General features: G+C 43.0%; 1 protein-coding gene across 1 annotated transcript; it reads left to right on the top strand.

Moving 5' to 3' along the window:
* Positions 1-20,714: 20,714 nt before the first annotated feature.
* On the top strand, positions 20,715-24,424 carry LOC133796089 (uncharacterized). Its single transcript, XM_062233572.1, has 2 exons — positions 20,715-20,815; positions 23,425-24,424. Exons 1-2 carry the CDS (start codon positions 20,715-20,717, stop codon positions 24,422-24,424), a joined length of 1,101 nt encoding a protein of 366 aa, XP_062089556.1.
* Positions 24,425-25,348: the final 924 nt, after the last annotated feature.

Below are 25,348 nucleotides of genomic sequence, written 5' to 3'. Positions count from 1 at the left end.
AAACATTTTCCTTAATATTAATTCTGGAAACTTCTTTGTGTCTAAAATTCTCCTTTATGTTTCAAATTGATTCCTTCTTGAATCAAAATATTACAAATCATAGCTTTAGTGTAACGCCCTGGATAGCCAAGAACATTACACTGTGTGTAAATGAAGGTGCAAGACTTGCTAATCAAGTCATTTAGTTGAAAATGTGTCGCTAAACCATTATTGAAATAAGGTTAAAAGATTTTGGTCAGAAAAGACAAATTTTCACTTAAATAAATGTTTGTTACACGAGATCCCAAAAATAAACAGGGTTAAATAACAGTTTACAAAATCTCAAAGCTTATAGACAACAATAAGCCAATCTAATGGCGAAATAGGCATTTTAGGGTCTCCTGTCCCTGTATCATCCCTCGGCTGTGGCAGCCAAGCAGTCGGCTACATTCCGGCCCTAGAGCTCTCCAAATCAGGGTTGGTCCAGCTTACTCTTACCTTTACCTGCACCACGTAGCACCCGTGAGCCAAGGCCCAGGAAGAAACCATATAACAGAGCTATTGACCCAAGATTTGGCCAACTGACACGGAGTCAAAATATGCTTGATATGAATGAAAGAGATGAGAAGAACATAATGACAAAAGTAAATAAGACACAGTATTTTATAGTGGTTCGGCCCCAGGCTCTGGTAATGACCTACGTCCACTTAGACTGATATTGATATAAGGATCAGAAGAGTGATCAAAGAACTAGGGTTCAATGAGTTTCACTAACCTCTGAAGAACGATACAATATTACTAGGTGAATTACTATAATATCGAATGAATCAAAAGCCAAAAGTCCCCTCCCTTGAGCTATCTCTTGCTATTTATAGGCTCAAGGGGGATTACAAAAGATTGTTACAGATATTCTTTCCTGAATAATCGGATACCCAGAAGATTGTATGAGATAAATTCGGGATTCATAAAGATCTTCCCATAAATGTCGCCTTGTACACAGAACCATCGACCAGACTGGTCGCGGGTAAGACACGCTTACACTGCTTCTAATGTGTCCTCTGGTCGATACTCTAGCAGACGTTTCCAGATGTCAGCCACGTGTCCAGGGATTACTTGCCACGTCATCAATGCTAATTTTATGGATAACATTTGCCCCCCAAGTTTATTTATCACGAGCAGTAAATAAACTTTTGGACGAACGACTCTTCGGTAACCCCGCTTGACGTGTCAGAACCCTTCGTGTGTTCTTGAAAAAAGTAACACACTTCTGTCTAATCATGTCCTCTCGGTTCCCCAGAAACGATTTCGACGGCCATCCCGTTTCCCAATACTTTGAAAAAAGGGAAACTAATGATTACACTTTTTAATGTCAGAGACAAACTTATATAAGACCTCCGAAGCCTCCTTTTTCTTTTTACGCACACCACTGTTTTTGCAAGAAACCCTAAAAACCAGAGTTTTAAACTTCCCCGGAGACCGTTTTCCTGCATTTCCAAGACTCAGACCGTGAGCTCCTTGATCTCCGAAGACCTTTCTTCCACCTCCATGATCACTCTTCTTGGTAAGTTTTCGAAATCCCATGCTTCTAATTTTTCGCGGTGCATGCTTCTGAATGTGGACTATTTGAGATTATCTGTTTCTAGTTTGAGGTACTTGTAGACAGAATGTTTTGTAGGCAAAGTAGAGTTACGAGTTAGTTTAAAATACAGGATCATGCTTTTTAGGACGTAAAATCGAAGTAAAAATTTGATCTTTAGGCTAGTTGAAAAAATAAATTTTTCCCGCCCTAAGGGGAGTTGAAAAAGCTCTTTCAGAAAAACTTTTTACTTTCACCCTTTGATCCGTTTTTCGAACTGTTCGTGTAGAAAGATTTAGCTTTTCGTTAGAATGCTGTTGTATAAAAACTTAATTTTTATACTCGACCAGCGTTATTCTAAAAAGCTTTTAAAAGTTTTCTATCCTCACCTCCCCATTCTTCTGTATGCAGATTTGTGAGGAGGTGAAAGGCCTATTGACGACGACCTTCTTGCCCAACTGCTCGAGGGAGAAGATTAACCAGCTGACCGTGTCCACGAGATCCCTTTTTCGCGATTCTCTTCCAGACCTCATCCTTCTCCTTCAATGGCCCGTTCCAAATCTTTAGGCAAGAAAAGACCCGAGTCTGAAAACAACCCAAATTCTCCTGCCCGTCCTGATTCGCAGGCAAGGGCTCCCTCGACCAGCGGTCGAGAAAATCTTGTTCCTGACCCTAATATCCAAATTAGGGCCAGCCCTCATCATCAGAACTTGCCTGATGTCGAGTGGTATACCTCCCCAGCCAGTTCAGTAACTCTTCGAATGATTGCTAACTGCTTCAGAAAATTCCCCCTCACAGGGGTTTCCATTATACAACCTGCCGCAGATCAGAGGGCTAACTTCCCTGGGGGTGTCAACAGCGCCTGGTCTCGGTATCATATTGAGGCGGGAGCTTATCTCCCTCTTCATCCCTTTTTTGTGGGGGTGGCCAATTATTTCGGTGTCGCCCCCTTCCAAATAACTCCAAATGGATATAGAATGTTGGCCACACTCTATATCCTGTATAAACTTAAGAAATGGCCAGAACCTTCCCCCCACGAGGTCAACTATCTCTTTGACCTCAAGTCTAACCCGCAACAACACGGAACGGGTTTCTTCCACTTTTGTCACCAGGAAACCAATCGAACATTCCTGAGTGACACTACGCATATCTCGAACGTGGGGCAGTATAATAAGGAGTACTTCCTCACCCCGGACATATCCAGCAACAACCTGGCCTTCGCACGAGGAGGTAAGCACCGTTCCTGACTGGTCGATACTTTTACTCAAGGTGTCTCCTTTCATTTTTCTTAAACCATATTCTGTTTTTCAGGCCCTTGGTTACGTCCAACCCCAACACCAGACATGGTGTTGAGGTCTAACACTCTGGCCAGGATGTCTGACGCAACAAAAAGCGTCAAGATCCTGGTGACTGAAGAAAACTTGAGGTGGTCTGGCCTCCTGGCTCCTCGCCATAAAAATAGAGGGTCCGTGGTGGACGAAGCCACTGCCAAGGGGGTTCCCGAGCAGCAACCTCCCGTGTCTCCTCCTCGGAGGAGGCCAACGGGGATTACTATTAGGGAGCCCATGGGCAATCCTTCCGCAGAAAGGCCTTCTGCTCCCCAAGGCAAGGGGAAACAAAAGGCCAAAGAGCCAGCTGTGGACTTGGGAGAGTCCTCTGATGATAATGGTAACACAATTTTACTTTTAAATGGTTTGCCAATTCCCTGTCATTTGTTCGACGGGGAAGGAAATTTTACGTATACTCCAAAAGTAGGGCCAGACTTCTTCATGCCAGATAATGAGTATATGACTAATAGAGTCAATAGTGTAGCGACCAGTAGTTGTAGCTCGGGTATTCACTTGGTTACCTTTCTTCTGTTGCATATAATATATTTTCATCTGCCTCTTATTCTTATCAGTTTCCTGTGTTTACTTGCATGCAGATATGGCTACTCCCAATATCTTCGACATGTACCAGGCCGAGGAGGAAGAGGAGGTTCCCCAACTCCAGCGGAGATCCAAGAGGAGAACTGGTGAATCCAGCCGAGGCCCTCCGGCCAAAAAGGGTCGAACAGAAGACCTTCCCAAGAACGCGCCAACTGGGCAGACTCCTGGGCCAACGGGGCAACTCATCCACCAGCTCCTACTGAGAAGCAGACTCCTCCTGCCCCACCAAATCCTCCGGCTACGCCCTTCAGAGAGGAAATTATTCGTGACGAAGCTCTCGGGGCTAAGCTTATGAGCCGCACCCTTCGATCAGCCAGGGATCGCCTTGACCGCATTGGCAAAGGTGACCGTGTCAGGGATGCAATGGTCGAGGCTGAAAACTTGGGGGCTGACCAGGTTCTGAATAGGGCCCTGAATGAAATCTCCAGTGTGAGTATTTCTTCACTTTTTTAAGCCTTAGTCTTTTACTCTTCACGGCATGCTCTAACTTTTTTCTTTGTTCACAGGCTTTGCTATCTGCTATCACTGCTCGTACCCGTATCCAGGCTTCCATCGAGCAGGCCAAGGCAAAGGCCACTGAGAGGCATTAAGTGAAGGCGGCTGAGGAGCTTTCGGCTGCCGAGGCCAGGCACGCCAAAGAGTTGGAGGCACTGGCTCGAAAGAGGGATGCTGCAGTGACCAAACTGTCAGAGGCTGAAGCCGCAAAAGAGGCCGCTGTGAAGTTGAGGCAAGAGTATCGAGAGTTCAATCAAGCTCATCTTTGCGAGATCAAGCATCTGGGAGAGACACTCAAGTCCAAGGATGAGGCTATTGTCACTCTTGAAGGCAAGGTGAAGCAGCTGGAGCTTGACAACTCCAAAAATCTTGAAAAGTACAAGAGGACGACGCTCCGATGTTTCTACAACTTCTGGAAACATAATCAGGGTGCCGACTTTAGCTATCTTTCGGAGGAAGTCAGGGCTGCTGAGTTGGATCGCTGCACCGCCCAACTGGTCGAGGAGGAGGCAAGATTGAGGATCCCTGCCTCTCCAAGCATCGTTGGTGTGGAAGAAGAAGAAGTTGTCGAGGACGTGACCAACCAGGATGCTGCCCAGGACCCTCCGGCCCCGAATGCCTCTTAAAATTTTCTCATTTATTTTTTCCTTCTTTTTGGCTATATGACCCACGGGTCGTGATGTAAAGACAATAATTTCTTTTTAAACTTTGCTGCATGGGCAGTAAACCCTTTTTTCTTTTACTCGAACAGTTTCATCCAAGCAGCGATGCTTGCGGTGTAAAAGCTTAAATCTTGATGCTATAATATCTTTATTTATTATAACATTTGTCCGTATGACCGAACTTAGCATAGTACTTTGGTATTATTTAACAAAACATAAATTTTGAAAAATATTCTAAGTACTGTGGCATGCTTTCACTCATTTTGTTCATGTGTTTACATACCTTTTGAGAGTATGCTTTGCTATCGATGTGCCTTATATGCCCCCCAAGTGATCGAGGAGCTTTAGGTCCTTGGTCACTTGCCCTGACCATGGCATGTTCGAACATTCCTATTCGTGCGGAAAAATGATACTTGTAATACAGCAAAACAACACACGTAATGAACAAATACTTGTAAATGTAAATTCACAAAGGTTGGCAAGAATGACTGGCTGCGCACAGTCCCTTATAATCTCGTATTGAAAATGGACTAAACATGTCTTTACGAGTGATTCTATAATAGAACCTTACATATACGAGCAGTTAGCCATACAGCGTGGCTAACCCTCTTTGCAAAACTTGTAAAAATTAAAAATTTAAACACAAGCCAGTTCTTTAAAAAGGACTGTTCATTGATAGTACTTGCGCAAGTGTTCTCCATTCCAGTAACGTGGAATGAGATCTCCATTTAAGCGTGCAAGTTTGTATGTGCCTGGATGAAGTACTTCTTCAATCTGGTAAGGTCCCTCCCAATTAGGTCCGAGCACTCCAGCAGTAGGGTCGCGGGTATTTAAGAAAACTCATCGCAGCACCAAATTTCCGACGTTGAATTTTCTTTCTTTAACTTTGGAGTTAAAGTACCGGGCGACTTTTTGCTGGTATGCAGCAACCCGGAGTTGAGATTTCTCTCGTATCTCATCGATTGAGTCTAGGGACTCCATCATTAGCTGGCTGTTCTGATCTTGGTCGTAAGTCAAACGCCGATGTGAGGGAGGATCTAACTCGACAGGTAACATGGCTTCATATCCGTAGGCTAGGGAAAATGGAGTATGTCCTGTTGTTGTTCGGTGGGACGTTCTATACGACCAGAGGACTTCAGGCAACTGCTTTGGCCACGCTCCTTTAGCTTCTTCAAGTCTTTTCTTCAGGGTGTCTTTAAGGGTCTTGTTTACGGCTTCGACCTGCCCGTTTGCTTGGGGGTGTGCAACTGAAGAAAAGCTTTTAATAACTCCATGCCTCTCGCAGAAATCAGTGAATAAGTCGCTATCAAATTGGGTCCCGTTGTCTGAAACTATCTACCTGGGCAAACCATATCTGCATACAATGTTCTTGATGACGAAGTCAAGAACTTTCTTGGTCGTGATGGTTGCGAGTGGTTCAGCTTCGGCCCATTTGGTGAAGTAATCAACTGCCACAACTGCGTACTTTACTCCGCCTTTCCCTGTAGGCAGGGATCCAATCAAATCTATCCCCCATACTGCAAAAGGCCACGGGCTTTGCATCTGCTTCAGTTCGTTTGGAGCTGCTCGTGGAATCTTGGAGAACCTTTGACATTTATCACATCTTTGTACATACTCCATCGAATCCCCGTTCATCATTGGCCAGAAGTAGCCTTGCCTTAGAATCTTTTTTGCCAAACTCTACCCCCCAGCGTGATCCCCGCAGAAGCCTTCATGCACCTCCTTCACGAGTTCCTTAGCCTTTTCTGGCGTAATGCACCTGAGTAGTGGCATTGAAAATCCTCTTCGGTACATAACTCCATCGACCATTATGTACCTAGCAGCTCGTCTTTGCAGAGTTCTGGCTTTGTTCCTATCTGTTGGGAGCATACCATTTGTCAGATACTCCAAGTAAGGCGCCATCCATGTATCCTCCATTCGAATCTCCATGCTGGACTCAGTTGCTTGTATGCTCGGCTTACTCAGTCTTTCAACTGGCACAATGTTCAAAGTGTTAGCATCCTTTGCACTCGCGAGTTTGGCTAAGGCATCCACGTTTGAATTCTGATCTCGTGGGATCTGCTGGAAGGTGTACTACGTGAACTGGGCGAGCAGGTCTTTTGCTTTATTTAAGTAGGCTACCATTTTCAAACCCCACGCTTGATATTCTCCAAGGACCTGATTCACCACCAGCTGTGAATCACTGTAGATATCAAGCGTCTTTATGCTCATATCCTTTGCCATTCTCAATCCAGCGAGGAGTGCTTCGTATTCTGCTTCATTGTTTGATGCAGTGAAGTCGAACCTGATGGCGCAGTGAAATCGATGCCCTTCCGGCGTTATCAATATCACTCCCGCTCCAGCGTGGGATTCGTTGGATGAACCATCCGTGAATAGCTTCCACGAAGGAGTTTTGTCTTGAGGCTCGGACGCTTCAGGCTGTTCGCACTGCTCGCTATCTGGGAGTTCAGTGAACTCCGCAATAAGATCGGCTAAGGCTTGTCCTTTTACTACTGCTCGCGGTGAATAAGTTATGTCGAACTGCCCTAACTCGACTGCCCATTTTAACAATCGCCCAGCCGCCTCGGGTTTTTGGAGGATTTGTCGAAGGGGCTGATCAGTTAGAACCGTGATAGGATGAGCTTGGAAGTAGGGGCGCATCTTTCTAGAGGCAAGGATTAAGCAATATGCTAATCTCTCGATTGGTGGATATTTCAATTCTGTGCCGATCAGTCTCTTGCTGACATAGTAGACTGCTTTTTGTGCTCTTTCTTCCTCTCTCACTAGCACCGCGCTGGCAGCAACTTCAGTAATCGCCAGGTAAATAAACAAAGTTTCTCCTTCGATCGGCTTTGATAAGATGGGGGGCTGTGCCATATGATCTTTCAGCGCCTGGAATGCTTGCTCGCAGTGTTCTGTCCACTCAAATTTTTTATTCCCCCTAAGTAGATTGAAGAACGGGACGCACTTGTCTGTTGATTTTGAAATGAATCTACTTAGGGCTGCGATTCTTCCAGTTAAAATTTGTACATCTTTGATCCTTTCGGGCGACTTCATGTCGATCAGGGCTTTTATCTTGTCGGGGTTGGCCTCGATTCCCCTTGAATTAACGATAAACCCCAAAAACTCCCCTGATCCGACTCCAAAGGAACACTTGAGGGGATTTAATTTCATTTGGTACTTGTTTAACACATTAAAGCACTCTTGTAAATCCCTCACATGCCCTTCTGCTTTCTTAGACTTTACCAGCATGTCATCCACATATACCTCCATGTTTACACCAATTTTCTCCTTGAACATGTGGTTGACCAGCCGTTGGTAAGTCGCACCTGCGTTTTTCAGTCCGAAGGGCATTACTCTGTAGCAATACAAGCCCGTGTCGGTCCGAAAGCTGGTGTGATCCTCATCTGGGGGATGCATGCTAATCTGGTTATAGCTTGAATATGCATCCATGAATGAGAGGATCTCGTGCCCTGCAGTAGCATCGACCAGTTGGTCGATCCTTGGGAGTGGGAAGCAGTCTTTTGGGCAGACTTTATTGAGGTCTGTAAAATCCACACAGGTCCGCCACTTGCCGTTAGGCTTGGGGACCAACACCGGATTGGAGACCCATGACGGATAAAAAGCCACCCTTATGAATCCATTCTCCTTTAGCCTTTCCACTTCTTCTTTTAAGGCTCGTGATCTGTCTTTATCGAGCAGCCTTCTTTTTTGTTGCACGGGTGGAAAGGTCTTGTCTATATTTAGGACATGGCTGATTATTGCAGGATCTATCCCAACCATGTCTTTATGCGACCAAGCGAAAACTTCCTGGTTCTCTCGCAAGAATTCCACCAATGCGTGCTTCGTGGTAGGCTCTAAGTTTTTCCCAACCTTTATAACTCTGGTTGGGTCTTCTTTGTCGAGTTGGACCTCCTCCAGGTCCTCGATGGGTCCAACATTTTCTTCAAAATCCCCAAAGCGAGGATCCAAATCTCCATCCTCACTTTGGGCAACACCCTATTTGGTGACTTCATCACCTGATTGGGCTTGCGTATCAACTGCCATCTGCAATCTATCTGGGGCAGTGCTCCTCGGCGTTCCGCTTTTCACCTTTGTGATCGAGGCGTTGTAGCACTCCCTGGTTTCTCTTTGGTTTCCCAAAACACGTCCTACCCCCGCGTCTGTTGGAAACTTCATGGCTAGGTGCCACATAGAGATGACGGCCCGTAGATCAACCAGTATGGGCCTTCCAATAATGGCGTTGTACGCCGAAGGACAATCGACCACTACAAAAGTGGCGAGTAATGTCTTTGTTGCAGGCGCTGTACCTGTCGTTACTGGGAGTTTGATCATTCCGGCTGGGGCGAGTCCTTCTCCAGAGAAGCCGTATATCGTTTGATTGCAGGGTTCCAAGTCTTTTACGGACAATTTCATGCGTTCCAGTGTTGACTTATACAGGATGTTCACTGAACTTCCTGTATCGACCAGTACTCTCTTCACCATCATATTGGCCATCTGGATGTCCACGACCAGCGGATCGGAATGTGGGAACCTGACGTGTTGGGCATCGCCATAAGAGAAGGTTATCTCACCTTCCTCTGACCGAGCCTTTTTTGGTGCACGGTCCTCCACAGTCATCTTCTCGATGTCCTGGTCGTGGCGCAGAGTCCGAGCATATCGTTCTCTGGCTTTTCCGCTGTTTCCCGCGAGGTGCGGGCCTCCACAGATGGTTAAGAGTGTTCCAGCCACGGGGGCAGGCTGTAATGGTGGCGAGCGTTGGCGTGTGGATGCCTGCTCGTTGCCACCTGGAGCTTCTCGTTGGGAATTTCCCGAGGCCCGTACGTATCTTCTCAAGTGTCCTTGTCTAATAAGGAACTCGATTTCGTCTTTTAACTGGTTGCATTCATTAGTGTCATGTCCGTAGTCGTTATGGTAACGACATAACTTGGTAGTGTCTCTTTTCGAAATGTCCTTCCGAATGGGTCCAGGTTTCTTGTATGGCACACTGGAGCTTGTGGCCTGCTAAACCTCTCCCCGAGACTCAACGAGGGCAGTGTAGTTAGTGAACTGAGGCTCATAACGATTACCCTTAGCTCGTTTGTTGTCGGAGGTGGAAGGCTCGTTATACGGCCGTTTTCCACCATTCTTGCTATTACCGTTGTTGTTCCCGTTGCCTTTGCCGTTGCCATTAGGTTTGGAACCATTGGCGGCTTTGGCGGGTTCGGCGGCCTTCTTACCCTTGTTCGAGGGTTTTCCATCATCAGCAATGGCTTCTTCGAGCTTGATGTAGCGGTCAGCTCGGTCTAAGAATTCTTGGGTAGTTCTCACTCCTTCTTTTCGGAGACTTTTCTAGAGAGGAGAGCAACGTTTGACCCCTGCGGTAGTGGCCATCATCTTTCCTTCGTCTCCTACTGTTTTTTCTCCAGCCGCTGCTCGCATAAATCGCTGGACGTAATCCTTCACTGACTCCCCGTCCTGCTGGCGAATTTCGACTAGCTGGTTTGCTTCGGTTGGGTGCACACGACCAGCATAAAACTGTCCGTAGAATTCCCATACGAAAATTTCCCAAGAAACAATGCTCGCGGGGGGGGGGGGGGGGGGAACTTAAAGAACCACTCCTGCGCAGCTTCAGAAAGTGTTGCAGGGAAGATCTTGCACCGAGCGTCTTCGGACACTTTCTGAATGTCCATCTGAATTTCAAACTTATTGACATGCGAGACTGGGTCTCCATAGCCGTCAAAGTTTGGAAGCGTAGGCATCTTGAACTTGCTGGGAGTTTCGGCGTTAGCTATCCTTTGTACGAAAGGAGTGCCTTTTCTCCTATCGTGGTCGATGTAAGAAGTCCTTCCCCCGACCAGCTGCTGCACAGCCTGGTTGAGTGCGTCTATCTGGGCCTGCACTGCGGTAGGAATCGCGGTGGCCTCTGTTGCTGGGGGGACATTCTCGCCGTGCCTCTCGCAGCGATCATTAAGTACATCTCTCAGGTCCTCTTCTCTTCTCCGCTGCTCGCTAGCACCGAGCCGGTTGAAGACATTATTTTGTCTGGGCTGCCCCCCACCATCCTGTCTATTTGGTTGGTCATCTTGAGGTACCTGGCTCCTGCTTTTACCTCTTTCTCCATTCCTCCCACCGGCATTTCCCTTGCCTGAGTCAGCCTCATTGTATCCGTGGCCATCTCTGAACCTTGACTGGCTATGGCGAGATCGACTGTTCCGTCGATGTCCGTTTCTGGCTGAACCATCCCGAGCGTTAGAGGGTGGTCTGCACTGGTCGTGGTTTCCCCGTGCATCATCATGCCGTGGGGGGCCCCGGACCGCAGAGCCTAACTCTGAGTCTCTCCTGTTGCCAGGAGGGTACTGACCTCTGTTCGGTAGGTTCGGCCCATCATCCCTACGACGTCTAGGGCTGCGAGGCTGATGCTCGGCCCTATTCTGCCTCTGTTGCGGGGGATTGCCCCGAGAAGCTTGGGATGGTGGCTGCGCCTCAGGATCCTGTGGGACATCGTCATGGGGCATCTGAGGCTGCTTGGGCCTTTGCGGACTCGAAGGCTGAATCGGTGGGCTCGGATTAGGACCTCTCTGGGGTGGTCCATTCACTGGTTGGTCAGGCTGTGAGGCAGGTGCAGTCTGATTTCTGGCCAATAGCAAGGCTGCTTCAAGGGCCGCCATGGCTTCGTTCTGGCGGTGGTCCACCTCCGCCTGCCTTTCGCTCAATTCCGCGCGCTGCCGTTCGATCTCCTGCTGCTGCCGCGCCATAACTTCAGCGGCAGTCTCCTGACTGGCTCTCAGATTAGCCAGCTCTTCCTGCAACGCGCCCAGGGTACTCTTCAGCGTTGCATCATCCATTTCCTCCTCCTCAAAGTCCAGTTGTGGCTCATCCTCCGCCATGCTTGCAGGAGGAGGAGGAGGTGGCGGGTTTGACGGTGCAGCGGCGGCGGCCTGTCCAGTTTTCCTTCCTACTTTCGCCATTAGTTTTCTCAACGACGATAAATCAAGCTCTCAATGAAAGCACCAGAATGTTGACCCAAGATTTGGCCAACTGACACGGAGTCAAAATATGCTTGATATGAATGAAAGAGATGAGAAGAACGTAATGACAAAAGTAAATAAGACACAGTATTTTATAGTGGTTCGGCCCCAGGCTCTTGTAATGACCTACGTCCACTTAGACTGATATTGATATAAAGATCAGAAGAGTGATCAAAGAACGAGGGTTCAATGAGTTTCACTAACCTCTGAAGAACGATACAATATTACTAGGTGAATTACTATAATATCGAATGAATCGAAATCCAAAAGTCCCCTCCCTTGAGCTATCTCTTGCTATTTATAGGCTCAAGGGGGATTACAAAAGATTGTTACAGATATTCTTTCCTGAATAATCGGATACCCAGAAGATTGTATGAGATAAATTCGGGATTCATAAAGATCTTCCCATAAATGTCGCCTTGTACACGGAACCATCGACCAGACTGGTCGCGGGTAAGACAGGCTTACACTGCTTCTAATGTGTCCTCTGGTCGATACTCTAGTAGACGTTTCCAGATGTCAGCCACGCGTCCAGGGATTACTTGCCATGTCATCAATGCTAATTTTATGGATAACAAGAGCATACACAATAATCAATAGTCAAATAATATATAAATCATCAATCAGATAATCAGCAGACCACATTGTTCAGATAATCAGTGGTATCAATCTATAAACCAATAATCAATTATCCAGGTAATAAACATGCCATGATCATGAAATTAATAACAGTAAGCATATCACTCAATATCTAGGGTTGACGACATTAGGCCGCACCCTCTGTTTATTCCACTGACTCCATCTCGCTTAGGCCGAGCTCAGTGATTATATAACTAACCTCAGCTACCAATGGCCGAGCCGCATCCATGATTTTAGGTTGTTTATCTCATGTCCACATGGCATAATACCATCATATAACATTGCATATAAATATAGGGAACTCTTAGTCCCAACATAACCACATAACTGGGTGCAGTTTTCTTACCTTTGTTTCCGAGCGGAAGAGGTGAATTGAGTCCGAGCACGATCCATAGCCTCGATCCTTGGCGACAAACCTAGTCACGAGAGTTATCGGTATCTATCAACTTCCAATCAGAAATAAAATGCTTAGGTAGCAAAACTAGCTTCTGAGACCTCAATTTCCACTAAATCGGGCAGTAGAAATTATCCCGAGCCCCTAGGTTCGAACCCCTGAGCCCTAACGACACTAAGAATTCTTCCAAGTTCAAAACCCCCAGGCGGGTCGCGACTTGGCTCAGCAAGTCGCGACTTGCCCCAAATCAGAGAGTAAGCTCTCATGCCAAAGGGGAGGTGGGTCGTAACTTGGCCAAGCAAGTCGAGGCGCACCCTGCGAACCCATGAAAAACCTGGGTTTTCCTCCTTCTTCCAGCCAAAAACTCACCAATTACCCAGAATTTTTACCCCCAACTCCACACTAAACTAATTACGAACTTATATCCCTAATCACACATATTTTCATCCTATAATGCCTAGCAACAAAACAAGAAACAATGCCTTAATTCAGCCACAAGAATCTCAGTACTAACTCCTGGAATTTTCCTACTCAAACCTACAGCCAAAATTCATCATTCAATCCATGCTTAAAGCTCAAGTTCAACCTAACCTACTCAGCAACAAAACCCATAAATAATTAGAGACTAAGGTCAGAGTTTTTACCTCAAATTATAATCCAATTCTCAGCTAATTTCCCTGACTGTTCAGCTTCAATTTCTTAAGCCTTCTTTTCAATTAAGCTCCCAAAAACACAGTCAAACACCCAAGTTCACAACCCCTTTTTCCCTTAGCTTCAAGGTGCCCCAAATGTGAGAGAGAGAAGGGGAAATCGTGAGAGTGAGGAAGAGAGGGTATTTCTATGAGTTTCTTTCTTCAATCATTCCACAACATTCTGTTTTAATCTTAGGATAAATTGAATATATCCTTAGTTTAGGGAATGCCCTTTTTACCCTCCCACAATAAAACTAATATATAACTTAATCTAGGGGTATAATGGTCATCTTTTCAAAGTTGGATCCTCACAAGATCTCTATGGTTTCTCCTTCCATTAAAAAGCAAATTAAGCTTTTGATTGTTAGGGAATATATTATATTTAATGGGAATAGAGAAACCAAAATACAACACTATGCAAAAGGTTACAATAGACAAGATGATAGATAAATAAGTGTTACAACTCTATTACAAAACATAAGTAAATAGAAATAGAAGAATAAAAGATAAAAGCAATAGTTGAAATAAGAAATAACAAGAACAATAAGCAAAACTCTCTCATTCACACAAGCAAAGTGAAGAGCATTGGAGATCACCAACTTGAACAATGTTTACAACCTTTGTCCAAAACCTTATTTCCCCCTATCTCAAGCACTAAGAGTGTAGTGCACAAATTTTTTTTATTAAATTTCTGCTTGTTTTATTAATAATTGTTAAGTTCTAGAAATTATTTTAATTGTTTGAATTTTTGGTAGGAATTATGTGAATTTAATTGTTAGTTGTTTTATTTATTTATTAATTGAATTAGTAAAAAAATGAGTTTTGGTTGAATGCACCAATGTGCATGGTAAGTAGTGATGCACTTGAGCAATTAGGTATGTGCATGTGCATGGATTGCATGGTGGGCATGCACTAGTATTGTATACACTTAATTTTCTTTTCTTTTATTTAATAAAGAAATTAGAGAATTAGAAAATATAAAAGAAGGGGAAAGAGAGTGATAGGCATGTGGACTATAGTGGCAAAGTAATGGTCTTCTGTTCCTTTCTAGTTGGTATTTAAATAAATTAATTAAGGGATATTAGTTAATATGGGTAAGGAAAATCACCAATTAATTAATAGAGCACTTTTTGGTTGGGTGTCTTCATTTGGTGAGTAAATAAATTTAAAAAAAAGGAGAGAGGGAATGAGTGTGGATGGAAACACAAAGAAAAGGGAAAGGATTGGTTTTGTTTTCCTTTTTATTTTTTTATTTAATTCTCTTGATTTGGGTCAATGCTTTATTTTCTATATTTGGGAAAGAGACTTGATTAGTTTCCCTTTCCATTAGCTTTGATTGATAGAACTTTAGGGAAAAAAGAAGGTGAGCAATGTGGAGAGGGAGTTCATTGTTGCTGGCGTGCAAGAGGAGGGAGAGAGAGAGAGAGTTCGAAAACTAGAAAGAGAAAGAAAAAAAGAAAGAAAAAAAATGAGAGGGTGTGCGTGAAGAAGAAGAAGAAGAGGAAATGAAGGAAATCTAGGTTTGTATTTTTTTTTCCATAGTGATTATTCTCTAGTTCATCTCCCCCACCTTCTTGATTTCTAAGCCTTTATGTTGATGTTATGTTCGTCTCTTCTTTGTGTGGGTTTCAAAACCCTAGGGTTGAACAAAGTGGTGGCTATAGTGTGGGTACTTGTGTACTATCAAAAGAGGTATTGGATTTCTCCCTCAATTTTTTGATTTGTTTTTGCAAGATTATAATTTAATGTGGGTTGGTGTTTGGGCAAGATTATAACGTTTTGATTTGCCTTGTTATTTATGGTTGTTTTCAAAAATCTTGTTTGGAATGAAAGCTAATGTTTTGGTAATATTAACCTTGTTGAATAATTGTTTTGGTGTATGCTTTGCACCATTTGGTATAATGAATGCATGTGTTGTTGTGATGGCTTGTTGAGAAGGATGTTAGGTGGTAGTAATTTTGGATTCAAGAATATAAATCCTATGTAGGTTTTGGCCAAGGCATGTGAGGTTTTGTTTATGTTTCTCTTGATGTTTCTATTAACTTGATCATGTTATTTGGGAAATAGGAACACGCTAGGGTTCATGTGAATGTATATGGGATTTATTGGAATTATTATGTTTATACTAAGTGGGTTTCGACCTATAGGGGTTATTGATGCATGTTGGTCATATTTTTTATTAGATGTCACATATACTCATTAGCAACATGATAGGTTATTGTGTTAAATTTGAGAATTTGTTTTAAGTCCCTTACAAATGATGATTTAATCATACATGAAGTTTTGGCCTAAGTTTTTGTTTAAAACATAGTTAAAAATGATTTTTCTTCTAAATTATGCTTGCTATTTTTTTTATATAATTTGTGAGTATAATGGTGAAATAATGTTTTGAAATGAACATGTGATGCCTCAAGTGATATTTGATTTTCAAGTAAATAAAAGGACACTTTTTTTTTACATGTTAATGGTGTTTTTGTCAACGTAATACATGTAGATTTTTGTGAATTTTATGAAACAAAAATAAAGTTTTAATGCAAGCTTGTAATTTAATTGAATAAATAGTTGCTGGGATTTTGGATTAAAAATAAGAAAGGCCTGTTAAATGAGATAAATAATGCCAGTGCATCAAATAAATTAAACCATAATCTATATATATATATGATAAATGTGGTATTTTTCACATTATTATTTAGGTGCAATCTTTTTATTTAAATGTGAAAAATATTACGGTTTAAATTCACTAGTGATTTTTAAACAGAATAAATGGTTGCTGAAACTTTGAGTTATTAAGCTAAAATAATTATTTTATTTACGATTAATGAGTCTTACACCTAAATAATTTAAGCCTTAAATAATATATATGAAAAGCTAATTTTCCACACTTTATTTATAGATTTTCATATTTAAAAGCATGTAGTTTTTTTGAGATTAGTAAAGTTATTTTCTAAAAGAAGAGAGAAACTTATTAAGTATTTTTAATAGCTACAAAATTGTCACATATTTTTTTACGTTATTTAAATAATAAATGGAATTATTATTTTATGAGAAATTAGAAAATGCTTAATGGATTATTTTATAAAGTAAATATGATGTATTAAAAATTTGTTTTACAATTTTGGGAGTGAGAGAAACAAATAATGGTAATTAAATTATGTTGCTGAATTTTGATTTAAGAGGCAAGAAATAAGTATGTGGGAATTATCGTTATAAAACGCTAAATTTTAACAACGTTCCCACGCATACATGTTGCATGCAAATGCATTTTTTCGTTCAATTATATGCCTATTGTTCAAAAACATAACTTTTACTTTGTAACCATGAAGGATTAATACGTAGAACTAGCATTATTCTTTTATGATTTTATGTGAAAATGTGTATGTTTGGAATTATTGGGCAACTTGTACCACGTGTGAATGACCTATGCACACATGGGGTAGATGTGTTGGGCATGAGTATTTTTATGTGATTCTAAGAGACGACGTTTGATTATGATTATAGGCTCGTTGTGAAGTTTTTCTCATTTTTGCTTTGCTTGGACCTGAGGAAAGGAAGTTAGATAGAATTTCTATGTTAATGCTATGAAATTATTAGGCTAGTATGTTACAAGGAATATTGTGCTTTGTGATATGGATAATGAAATTCTATCTTGAAATGATATGACAAGTATTATTGCAACATCTGTTTATTCTGATGTGAATTGGATTACATGTGTTGTATGATGAATGAGAAGAGAAGGTTGCTAGCGTGTTGAACGCAACACAACAAGGGAGTTACTAAGTGTGGACGCTAAAAATTCCACACCGGTGAAAGACCCACATCTCGTGTTTATGGTCCCTTGAAGGTCCAAAGCAACCATGACCAACGCCCCGTTGGTCTCTTGGAGCATTGACTCAGTGAAAAAGGCATCAACCATGGTCTCAGCATTACCACCGTTTCAGCCTTGTGTCACGCCTAACACAGCCGTTCCACACGAGTGGTCTCGCGAGGCGCTCGCCTCACGCTTGACTTAGAGGTCTTACTCAGGTGCCTAGAATCCATGATGGCCTCGCATAGCGGGGGACGCCTCACTTCGCCCAGGCACCCAAATGTCGCGACCCTGTCTCGCCAGCACCACGCGAGACACCATCACGCCCCAAGTCAGCGCCTCGCGACCCGTCTCGCCAGCACCACGCGAGACGCCATCGCGCCCCAAGTCAGCACCTCGCGACCTCGTCTCGCCAGCACCACGCGAGACGCCATCGTGCCCCAAGTCAATGCCTCACAACCCATCTCGTCAACACCACGTGAGATGCCATCGCGCCCCAATTCAGTGCCTCACGACCCCGTCTCACCAGCACCATGCGAGACGCCATCGTGCCACAAGACCACGCCTTGCGACTTCGTCTTGCCAGCACCATTCGAGATTCCATCGCGCCTCAAGACTGCGCCTCACAACCCCGTCTTGCCAACACCACACAAGACACTCTCGTGCCGTGCACCTCGCATTAGGCGCCACACGCCACCAACCAACATCTTGTGCCACACCTCACGACACACCATAGCCTTGTGCGCGTAGCCTTGCCTCACACCACAGTCTCATGATAACACCCTGTGTGCCCCACCTCATACACCTATGGAGCCACACTTTGTGCCCAGAATATGCGCTTGGGGTCGAGAGGCCCTTCTCATCTCATTTTCATAGGGCCATCTCGCGAGATCCTTGATTTCCAGGCATTTGGGAATAACATATAAGGATTTCAACACTTGAAGCCTTTAGTAATAAGGTACCTTGTGAGGGTGAAAACTTGTGGCTTGAGGAGCTTGTACAAATACAAAATGTACCTATAAACCAAGGGAAGGCGAAGTACGTACGCGGTTACGACCCTGAATGTCCCAGGTGTCTGACCTTAAAACCACGCCAGACAAGTAGTGGTCGTACAAATAGGGTACCTAATGTGGTCCTTCCCAGCCAACCTATGACGTTCGTACTAAACAAATGGTGGAGGTATAACTAGGTACTAAAGTGGAGGTGCTCCTGTAGACACTGAGCATGTACTAGAGCTGACCACCACACTCTTGGCACCACTACTATTTGTAGACTGCATATGCAGAGTCGTGTCCCCTGGGACCACCATGTACAATGAGCTGATAGTGCTCTACTATAAATATGACCTCCCTTCACTTGAGAAAAGGGAGAGGGAGAATTTTGTAACCACTCATTGTTAATGGAAATAGACACTCTAAATTCTCTCTATTTTTCATTCTAAAATTTAAGCATTTACATTTTGTGTTCCTGAAATCATAAGAAAGTTTGCTTGAAGTTCATTTGATTTGAATCTACTTCTTTCATAACTCACAAAGTTCTTGATCTAACTTAGTTGACGAGTTTTTACCGTCAACACTAAGGATATGACGTAACTCAAAGGGCAGATGCGCTGAGGTTATTCAAGGACCTGAGATCCTGTTTACTTCATAGAGGAGGTTTTACCAACCCAACTATACTGGTTACCTCAAGATGTGACGTGGACAACAGAGGTGACATGGTCACAAAGAGTATGCTAATGTTCAATGAATGTTATGTATGACTGTGTTTCATTTTAATTATGGGATATAAGTATGATGATGTTATGAATTTTGCTGTTATGTTGTATATGTTTTTCTTGTCTTATTGTTGATTTTGTTGTACGGCCTTACTGGGCTTTTAGCTCACCCCCTTTACTTTCCCCCTTTTAGGTAATAAATAGGATTTCTCTCTAGCACATTCCTTGATGTGGGGATTTCCGACGTTTGAGTATGTATGGCGTGGGGGTTTTCTATGAACGGATAAATGATCAACATAAGTGCCGAGTTTTTTTTTAAGAACAATGTTATGGACCTTAAATTTTCAAACTTACCAGTAAGACTTAAATTTTTATTTTCTTTAAGCATTGCATATGAACACGCTATTTTTATTTTAAACTATTGAGCCCAACTTGCATGTTTTATCAAGGCTCCACTGAATTTATCTTTTAAGTTGTATTTTCCTAAATATCTATGAGATAAGTGACGTTTGTACAAAGTAATAGAATAGGGAGTTTTACAAATGGTATCAGAGACAGTCGTTCATGTTTCCAAGGACCATCCCCATACATGCTAAAGACTGGAAAGTCTCACCTCACTACGTTGTAAGTACTTGCTCTAAATTTTATCTATATTCTTTCCTGCTTTTAAATTTTGTAGTTTTGTAATTGCCGTATAGAAAGATGCCTCCTATTATTAGAACTACTAAAAAAATTTACTCAAGGAGATTCATGCGATACCTAAAGTTCAACTCAACAAGGATCACAACAATTGGAGGATTGCTGTACTTAAAACGACAAAGGTGGTTGGCAATCGTATGCATGTAATGATTAACAAAAGAGGGGCATTTTTGTGGCCCATTGAACAATACTGGGTGTTAAGGGAATCGTTGTATATATATCCCGAGGCCCTCCTCCACTTGACCATAGCATGCCACGATGTCATTCAGGAAGAGTTGGATTTCAGCACCATCGAATACACAATTTACGACCTCATAGACAATTACGATTTTAGTCATTTGGAGCCGGTCATGGTAAAGAAGGACGATGAAGAGATGGAGGAATGATAGGAGACGGTGCATGATTTGGAAGGGGAGACGGCGTGTCAACAAGTAGTGCACGCCATACCAAAAGTGGGCGCTAGGATGAGACCGTTGGCTAGCCCTCCTGATTACTTCCACATTTCAGAGGACATTTTCGACTGCAGCTCAGGGGACGAGTCCATGATTAAGGACTAGAGTTCGTCTCAAATTTCCTTTCAATAAATGTTAACGAATAAAATGGGACTTTTCTTAAGAAACCTTAAGAACTTGTGGATTTTATTATGGTTATTAAACACTTTATCGGATGTTTGAATTTTGGAATAATTTTGAACAAACTTTGAATATTATGGTTTAATATTTTCTCTCTTGCAAACTCTAAATGGTGTGGATATGGAATGTATGAAAACTTTCATGAATTTCTCTAAGAACCAAACCATTATGCGATTTATCCTCTCTTATGACTTTCTTTTGGTGCCTTAGAATTTCATAATGTCAACAAGAGGAAGATGAGCAAGATGAGACATGGGAAAAGGGAGAGGCCAAGGAAGAGGTGCCTCTACAAGTTCTAACGCTATAGAAATTCCTGATCTGGGAATGCCACCAGCCCAACCAGTAGCCCCAGCTGCATCGACTGTGGACTTGGATGCAGAAATAGCAAGGTTGGGGGAACAACTAAGATAGAGAGATGAGGAGTTGGCTCAAGCCAGGCAAGTACCCCAAGAGCCCCAAGTACTGGTGGCACAGCCTGAGCCTCCATTACCACCACTTGCACCACTGCCTATGGCTTATGGTTTTGAGCCAGTCTATGAGCACTTCAGAAAGCAAGCTCCACCTAGTTTTGAAGGGAAAGCTGACCCTGTGGTGGCAAAGGATGGATTGAAGTCAGTAGAAGCCATCTTTGATGAAACGACCCAAAATTACTAATAAGGCTTAAGGGCCTTGATTAGTGTGCCGGGAAGGCTTAATTGGAAGTTATGTGAACTATTGGTAAAAATGCATGTTTATGAGTATTAGATAAGCATGCGGGCCCTGTTTAGCTTGTAAGGGCATAATTGTAATTTTTCGCCAGTTAGGTCATAAATGTGATTATTTGTGATAAACTGTTGAGACCACATTATTATGTGGATATATATATATTTGCAGCATACGGCACGAGGCGATCCTAGGGAGCAAGTTAGCGGAAACGTCATGGGACCCGATACTTGACTCGGGGCGAGTCAAGGGATATTTTTGGTATTAGATATTTATTTGGGTTATTGAGTTATGAAAATAAATAATTGGAGATATATTTGAAGTTAGAGAGTTTAGGAGGGAATATTGGGGAAATTTACCATTTTTCCCTCGGGGATGTTTTTGGTACCCCGAGCTTTGGGATTAACTTAAGAGGCTTAAGTTAGATAAAACAAAAGGTAGGAAGTGTTTAGAAGGCTGCCAAACTGATCCTTTCCTTCTCACAGCTTATCACTTTTTCTCTCTCAAGGAAGCCATTGGAACCAAAGGAGGATTTAGCTAGAGACTCAAGAATTTGAGTTGGAACTTTGGGGATTAGCTCAGTGATAGTTAGAGGATCCAATCAGGAATTGAGGTAAGCTTCGAATTACATTCTTGGTCATTAAATTTTGTAATTTTGGCTGAGTTCTAAGAGTTTTTTGGGTTTTGAAATTGAAGATTGAATTGAGGCTAAGGATTTGGGAATTAGCTCAGCAACTAATTGGTGGATTGGTTCTTTAGTGAAGGTAAGCTTTAATTTAAAGTTTAGCACCTGAATTCTGGAATTTCTGGATGTTCTAAGGGTTTATGAGCTTATGGGTTTCAAGGATTGAAGTGGGATTTTGATGAGTTTTTAAGCTAGGTTTTTGTTGGGTTTTGCTACTAGGATTATGTTAGGATGTTTATGATAGTTGAATTATGTTGTTAGGGTGATTCTGGATTGTTTTGGTTGAGATTTGGTGGATGAAAATGGAGATTTTTTTTGGGTTCGAAGGGGTTGGGCCGCGGCTCTGTTCTTGGTGTGTCGCGGCCCTCTAGAGTAGATACGTGCCAGGAAGGAAGGGTGGGTCGCGGCATGGGGAGTGTAGGGCCGCGGCCCGTGTGTGCTGTTTGGAGAGGCTGAGCCTCTGGTAGGGGGCGGGCCACAACATGGAGGGCCTAGGGCCGCGGATCTCAAAGGCATTTTTGGCCTTGAGGAGGTTTTAGGTGCGGGAACTTAACCTAGGGTGCTCGGGATCGATTCCACCATCGTGCTTGGTGGAATTTTATATCTCGAAGGCTATAACTTGGTCCGGAAACCTTTAATCACTTATTATTGATGGAATCCTTTATTATGGTTGTGACTAGGTGTACGCTAAGGCTCAGGACAAGATCGTGCTTGAGGGTCGTCTTGCTTTATCAAAGCACTCAGAATTAAAGGTAAGAAATTGCACTCGGTTATGTGATTATGTTGGGACTGAGAGTTCCCGTTACTTGTATATAATGTCATAGATGGTTTTATGCCATAGGGACATGTGATAAACGGCCTAAGAGTGCCGGAATCAATATTTGCGCACAGGACGCGGCTTGGCCACTGGTAGCTGAGGACAGCTTAATAATCACTAAGCTTAGTTTAAGTGGACCAGAGTCAGTGGGTTGAACACTGGGCTTGGCCTAAGTAAGCCAAAGATAGTGGATTAAACAGAGGGTGCGGCCTAAGGGCGTCGACCCTAGTTATTGGATGACGTGTGTATGTTGTTAACTTGATGCATATGATATGCTGAATATCTGGATGTTAGGTCATTGGTTTATCGACTGTTATCCTTGATTGAGTGAATGCCATGGCTTGCTGGATTATTAATTAATGTCTTGTAAATCATTCGGTTATGCTTTGTGAACTATTTGGTTATCATTATTAATTATGCTACGATGTTATAGTTTTCTTGCTGGGCCTCGACTCACGGGTGCTACGTGGTGCAGGTAAAGGCAAGGGTAAGATGAATCGACCATGGGTTGGAGAGCTCTGGGGCGAGGTGTACATTGTCATCTGCTCGGCCGCCATGGTCGAGGGATTGTATAGGGATGGAAACCTAAAATATATATTTTTCCATTAGAGTGGCTTTGGTTGTTTATAACATTTGGAAATCTTGTAAATAAGTCACTTAAACCCTGATTTGGGATCCCATGTACCAAACATTTATTTTAATGAAAAGTACTCATTTATAACCAAAATCCTTTAAACCTCACCAGTTCATGTCTTTAGATTCACATTTTTATTTAAATGAATTGGTTAGCAAGTCTCGTACCATTTTAAACACACAGTGTAACGGTCTTGATTATCCAGGGCATTACATTTGATCACATGGAGTTGAACGATCATCAGAGGATTTCATGTGTAGCCCACCTACTTAAGTTGGATGCAAGAATATGGTGGGATGTGGTAAAGCAGACTCATGACCTGGCCAGACTTTGTTTAGGCATTTGGCAAGAAGTACTACCATGCAGTTGTATTGGAAACCAGGGTGGACGAGTTCGTGACTTTGGTTCAAGGGAACCTTTCTGTTACCAACTATGCAAAGAAGTTTGATAGGTTTGCACTTGAGGTATTACCAATCGAAGCCATGCGGGTGCAAAGGTTTATGAGAGGGCTTAAGCCAATGATTGCTAGTGATGTCAAGATGACCAGTGCTGAGGTGGTCAGTTTTGCTGAGGTATTGGATAAGGCACTCGAAGTGGAATACTTGGAGGACTGTATATGGAAGGACAATGCTGCAAGAAGGGAGGCCAACAGAAACAAGGGCTTCAATGAGGGCAATAAGAGGAAGGCTAATGAAGAGCAGAACAGTGGCACTGATAAGAGGCCTAGACCCCTGGCCACAAATAAAAATAATCACAACAATCATAACCACAACAACAATCATAACAATCACAACAATGATCGTAACCGCAAAAATCACCAGAACAATAGAGTTGAGCACCCCAGCTGCCCTAAATGCTCCCAAAGACACTTGGGAGAATGTGAGGCTGGCACCAAAAAATGTTACAAGAGCGGTCAGGCAGGCCATCTGAAGAAGGATTGCCCACAGTGGAAAGCGGGGCATGGCAGTAACAGCAACCTAGTGCCAGTGATGGTTTTTGCATTGACCCAAAAAGAGGCAGCAAACAGAAACACCATGGTCACAGGTCAGCTCCTTATTTCTGGTATGATATGTGGAGTCTTCATGGATTATGGAGCGACTCACTCTTATGTTGCTATGAATGTGATTGACCAATCGGGTATGCCTTATAAAGTGTTTGAGCGTAGTTTTAGTAAAATGTTACCGTCAGGAGACATGATGTCATCAACTAGGTGGTTACAGTCAGCATTTATAATAGTAGAGGGCAGAGAGTGCCCGACAAACTTTATAGAGTTAAACATACCAGACTATGATGCCATACTTGGCATGGATTGGTTATCAAAACATGGAGCAACGACTGAATTTCAACAAAAGATTGTGGAATTCAAACCAGGGGAAGGATAACTCTTTTCTTTTAAGGGAGAAGTAGCGGGTTTTTGTACACCCATAATATCGACACTGGAAGCTCGGAATATGATGCAGCACGGGTGTTCGGCATACTTGGCTAGTGTGGTGGATAAATCCAAGGAGACAGAGTTGAAACCAGAGAATGGTCACATCGTTTGTGAGTTTCTGGAAGTGTTTCATGAGGAATTACCAGGTTTACCCTCAGACAGAGAAATTGAATTCATGATCAAACTTGCACTAGAAACAACAGAAATATCTAAAGCACACTATCAAATGACACCTGTAGAGTTGAAGGAACTCAAGACCCAGCTACATGAATTGTTGGATAAGGGTTTCATAAGACTTAGTCATTCACCATGGGGGGCACCAGTCCTATTTGTGAAAAGGAAGGATGGAAGCATTAGAATGTGCATCGATTACCGAGAACTCAACAAGGTTACCATTAAGAACAAGTATCCTTTGCCTAGGATAGATGACCTTTTTGATCAACTGCAAGGGGCAGCAGTGTTCTCAAAGATTGATCTGCAATCCGGGTACCATCAGCTGAAGGTAAATGAGGGAGACATTCCTAAAACAACTTTTAGAACTTTCTACGAGCACTATGAGTTTCTAGTGATGTCTTTTGGACTCACTAATGCCCTAGCAGCATTCATGGACATCATGAACAAGGTATTTAAGGAATACTTGGATAAGTTTGTAGTAGTATTTATAGATGATATCCTTTTCTACTCAAAGACCAAGGAAGAGCATGAGGAACACTTGAGGTTGACACTAAATTGACTACGAGAACAGCAATTATACGCTAAGTTCTCTAAGTGTGAGTTTTGGTTGGAACAAGTGACTTTCCTAGGGCATATAGTGTCCAATAATGGAATAGCAGTGGATCCGGTAAAGATCGAGGCCATTAGAGACTGGCCCCAG

The sequence above is a fragment of the Humulus lupulus genome, chromosome 8, assembly GCF_963169125.1.
Source record: "Humulus lupulus chromosome 8, drHumLupu1.1, whole genome shotgun sequence".
In the NCBI taxonomy this organism is placed as follows: Eukaryota; Viridiplantae; Streptophyta; class Magnoliopsida; order Rosales; family Cannabaceae; genus Humulus; species Humulus lupulus.
Note: the sequence above shows the minus strand (reverse complement) of the source record. Positions and strands in the feature narration are given on the sequence as shown.

Excerpts from the sequence above, each read along its gene's own strand:
- LOC133796089 (XM_062233572.1), top strand. The coding sequence starts at position 20,715 with ATGGCTTATGGTTTTGAGCCAGTCTATGAGCACTTCAGAAAGCAAGCT. Across the intron at positions 20,816-23,424 it reads GTGGCAAAGGATGGATTGAA|GGTGGACGAGTTCGTGACTT; the intron begins GTCAGTAGAAGC and ends ATTGGAAACCAG.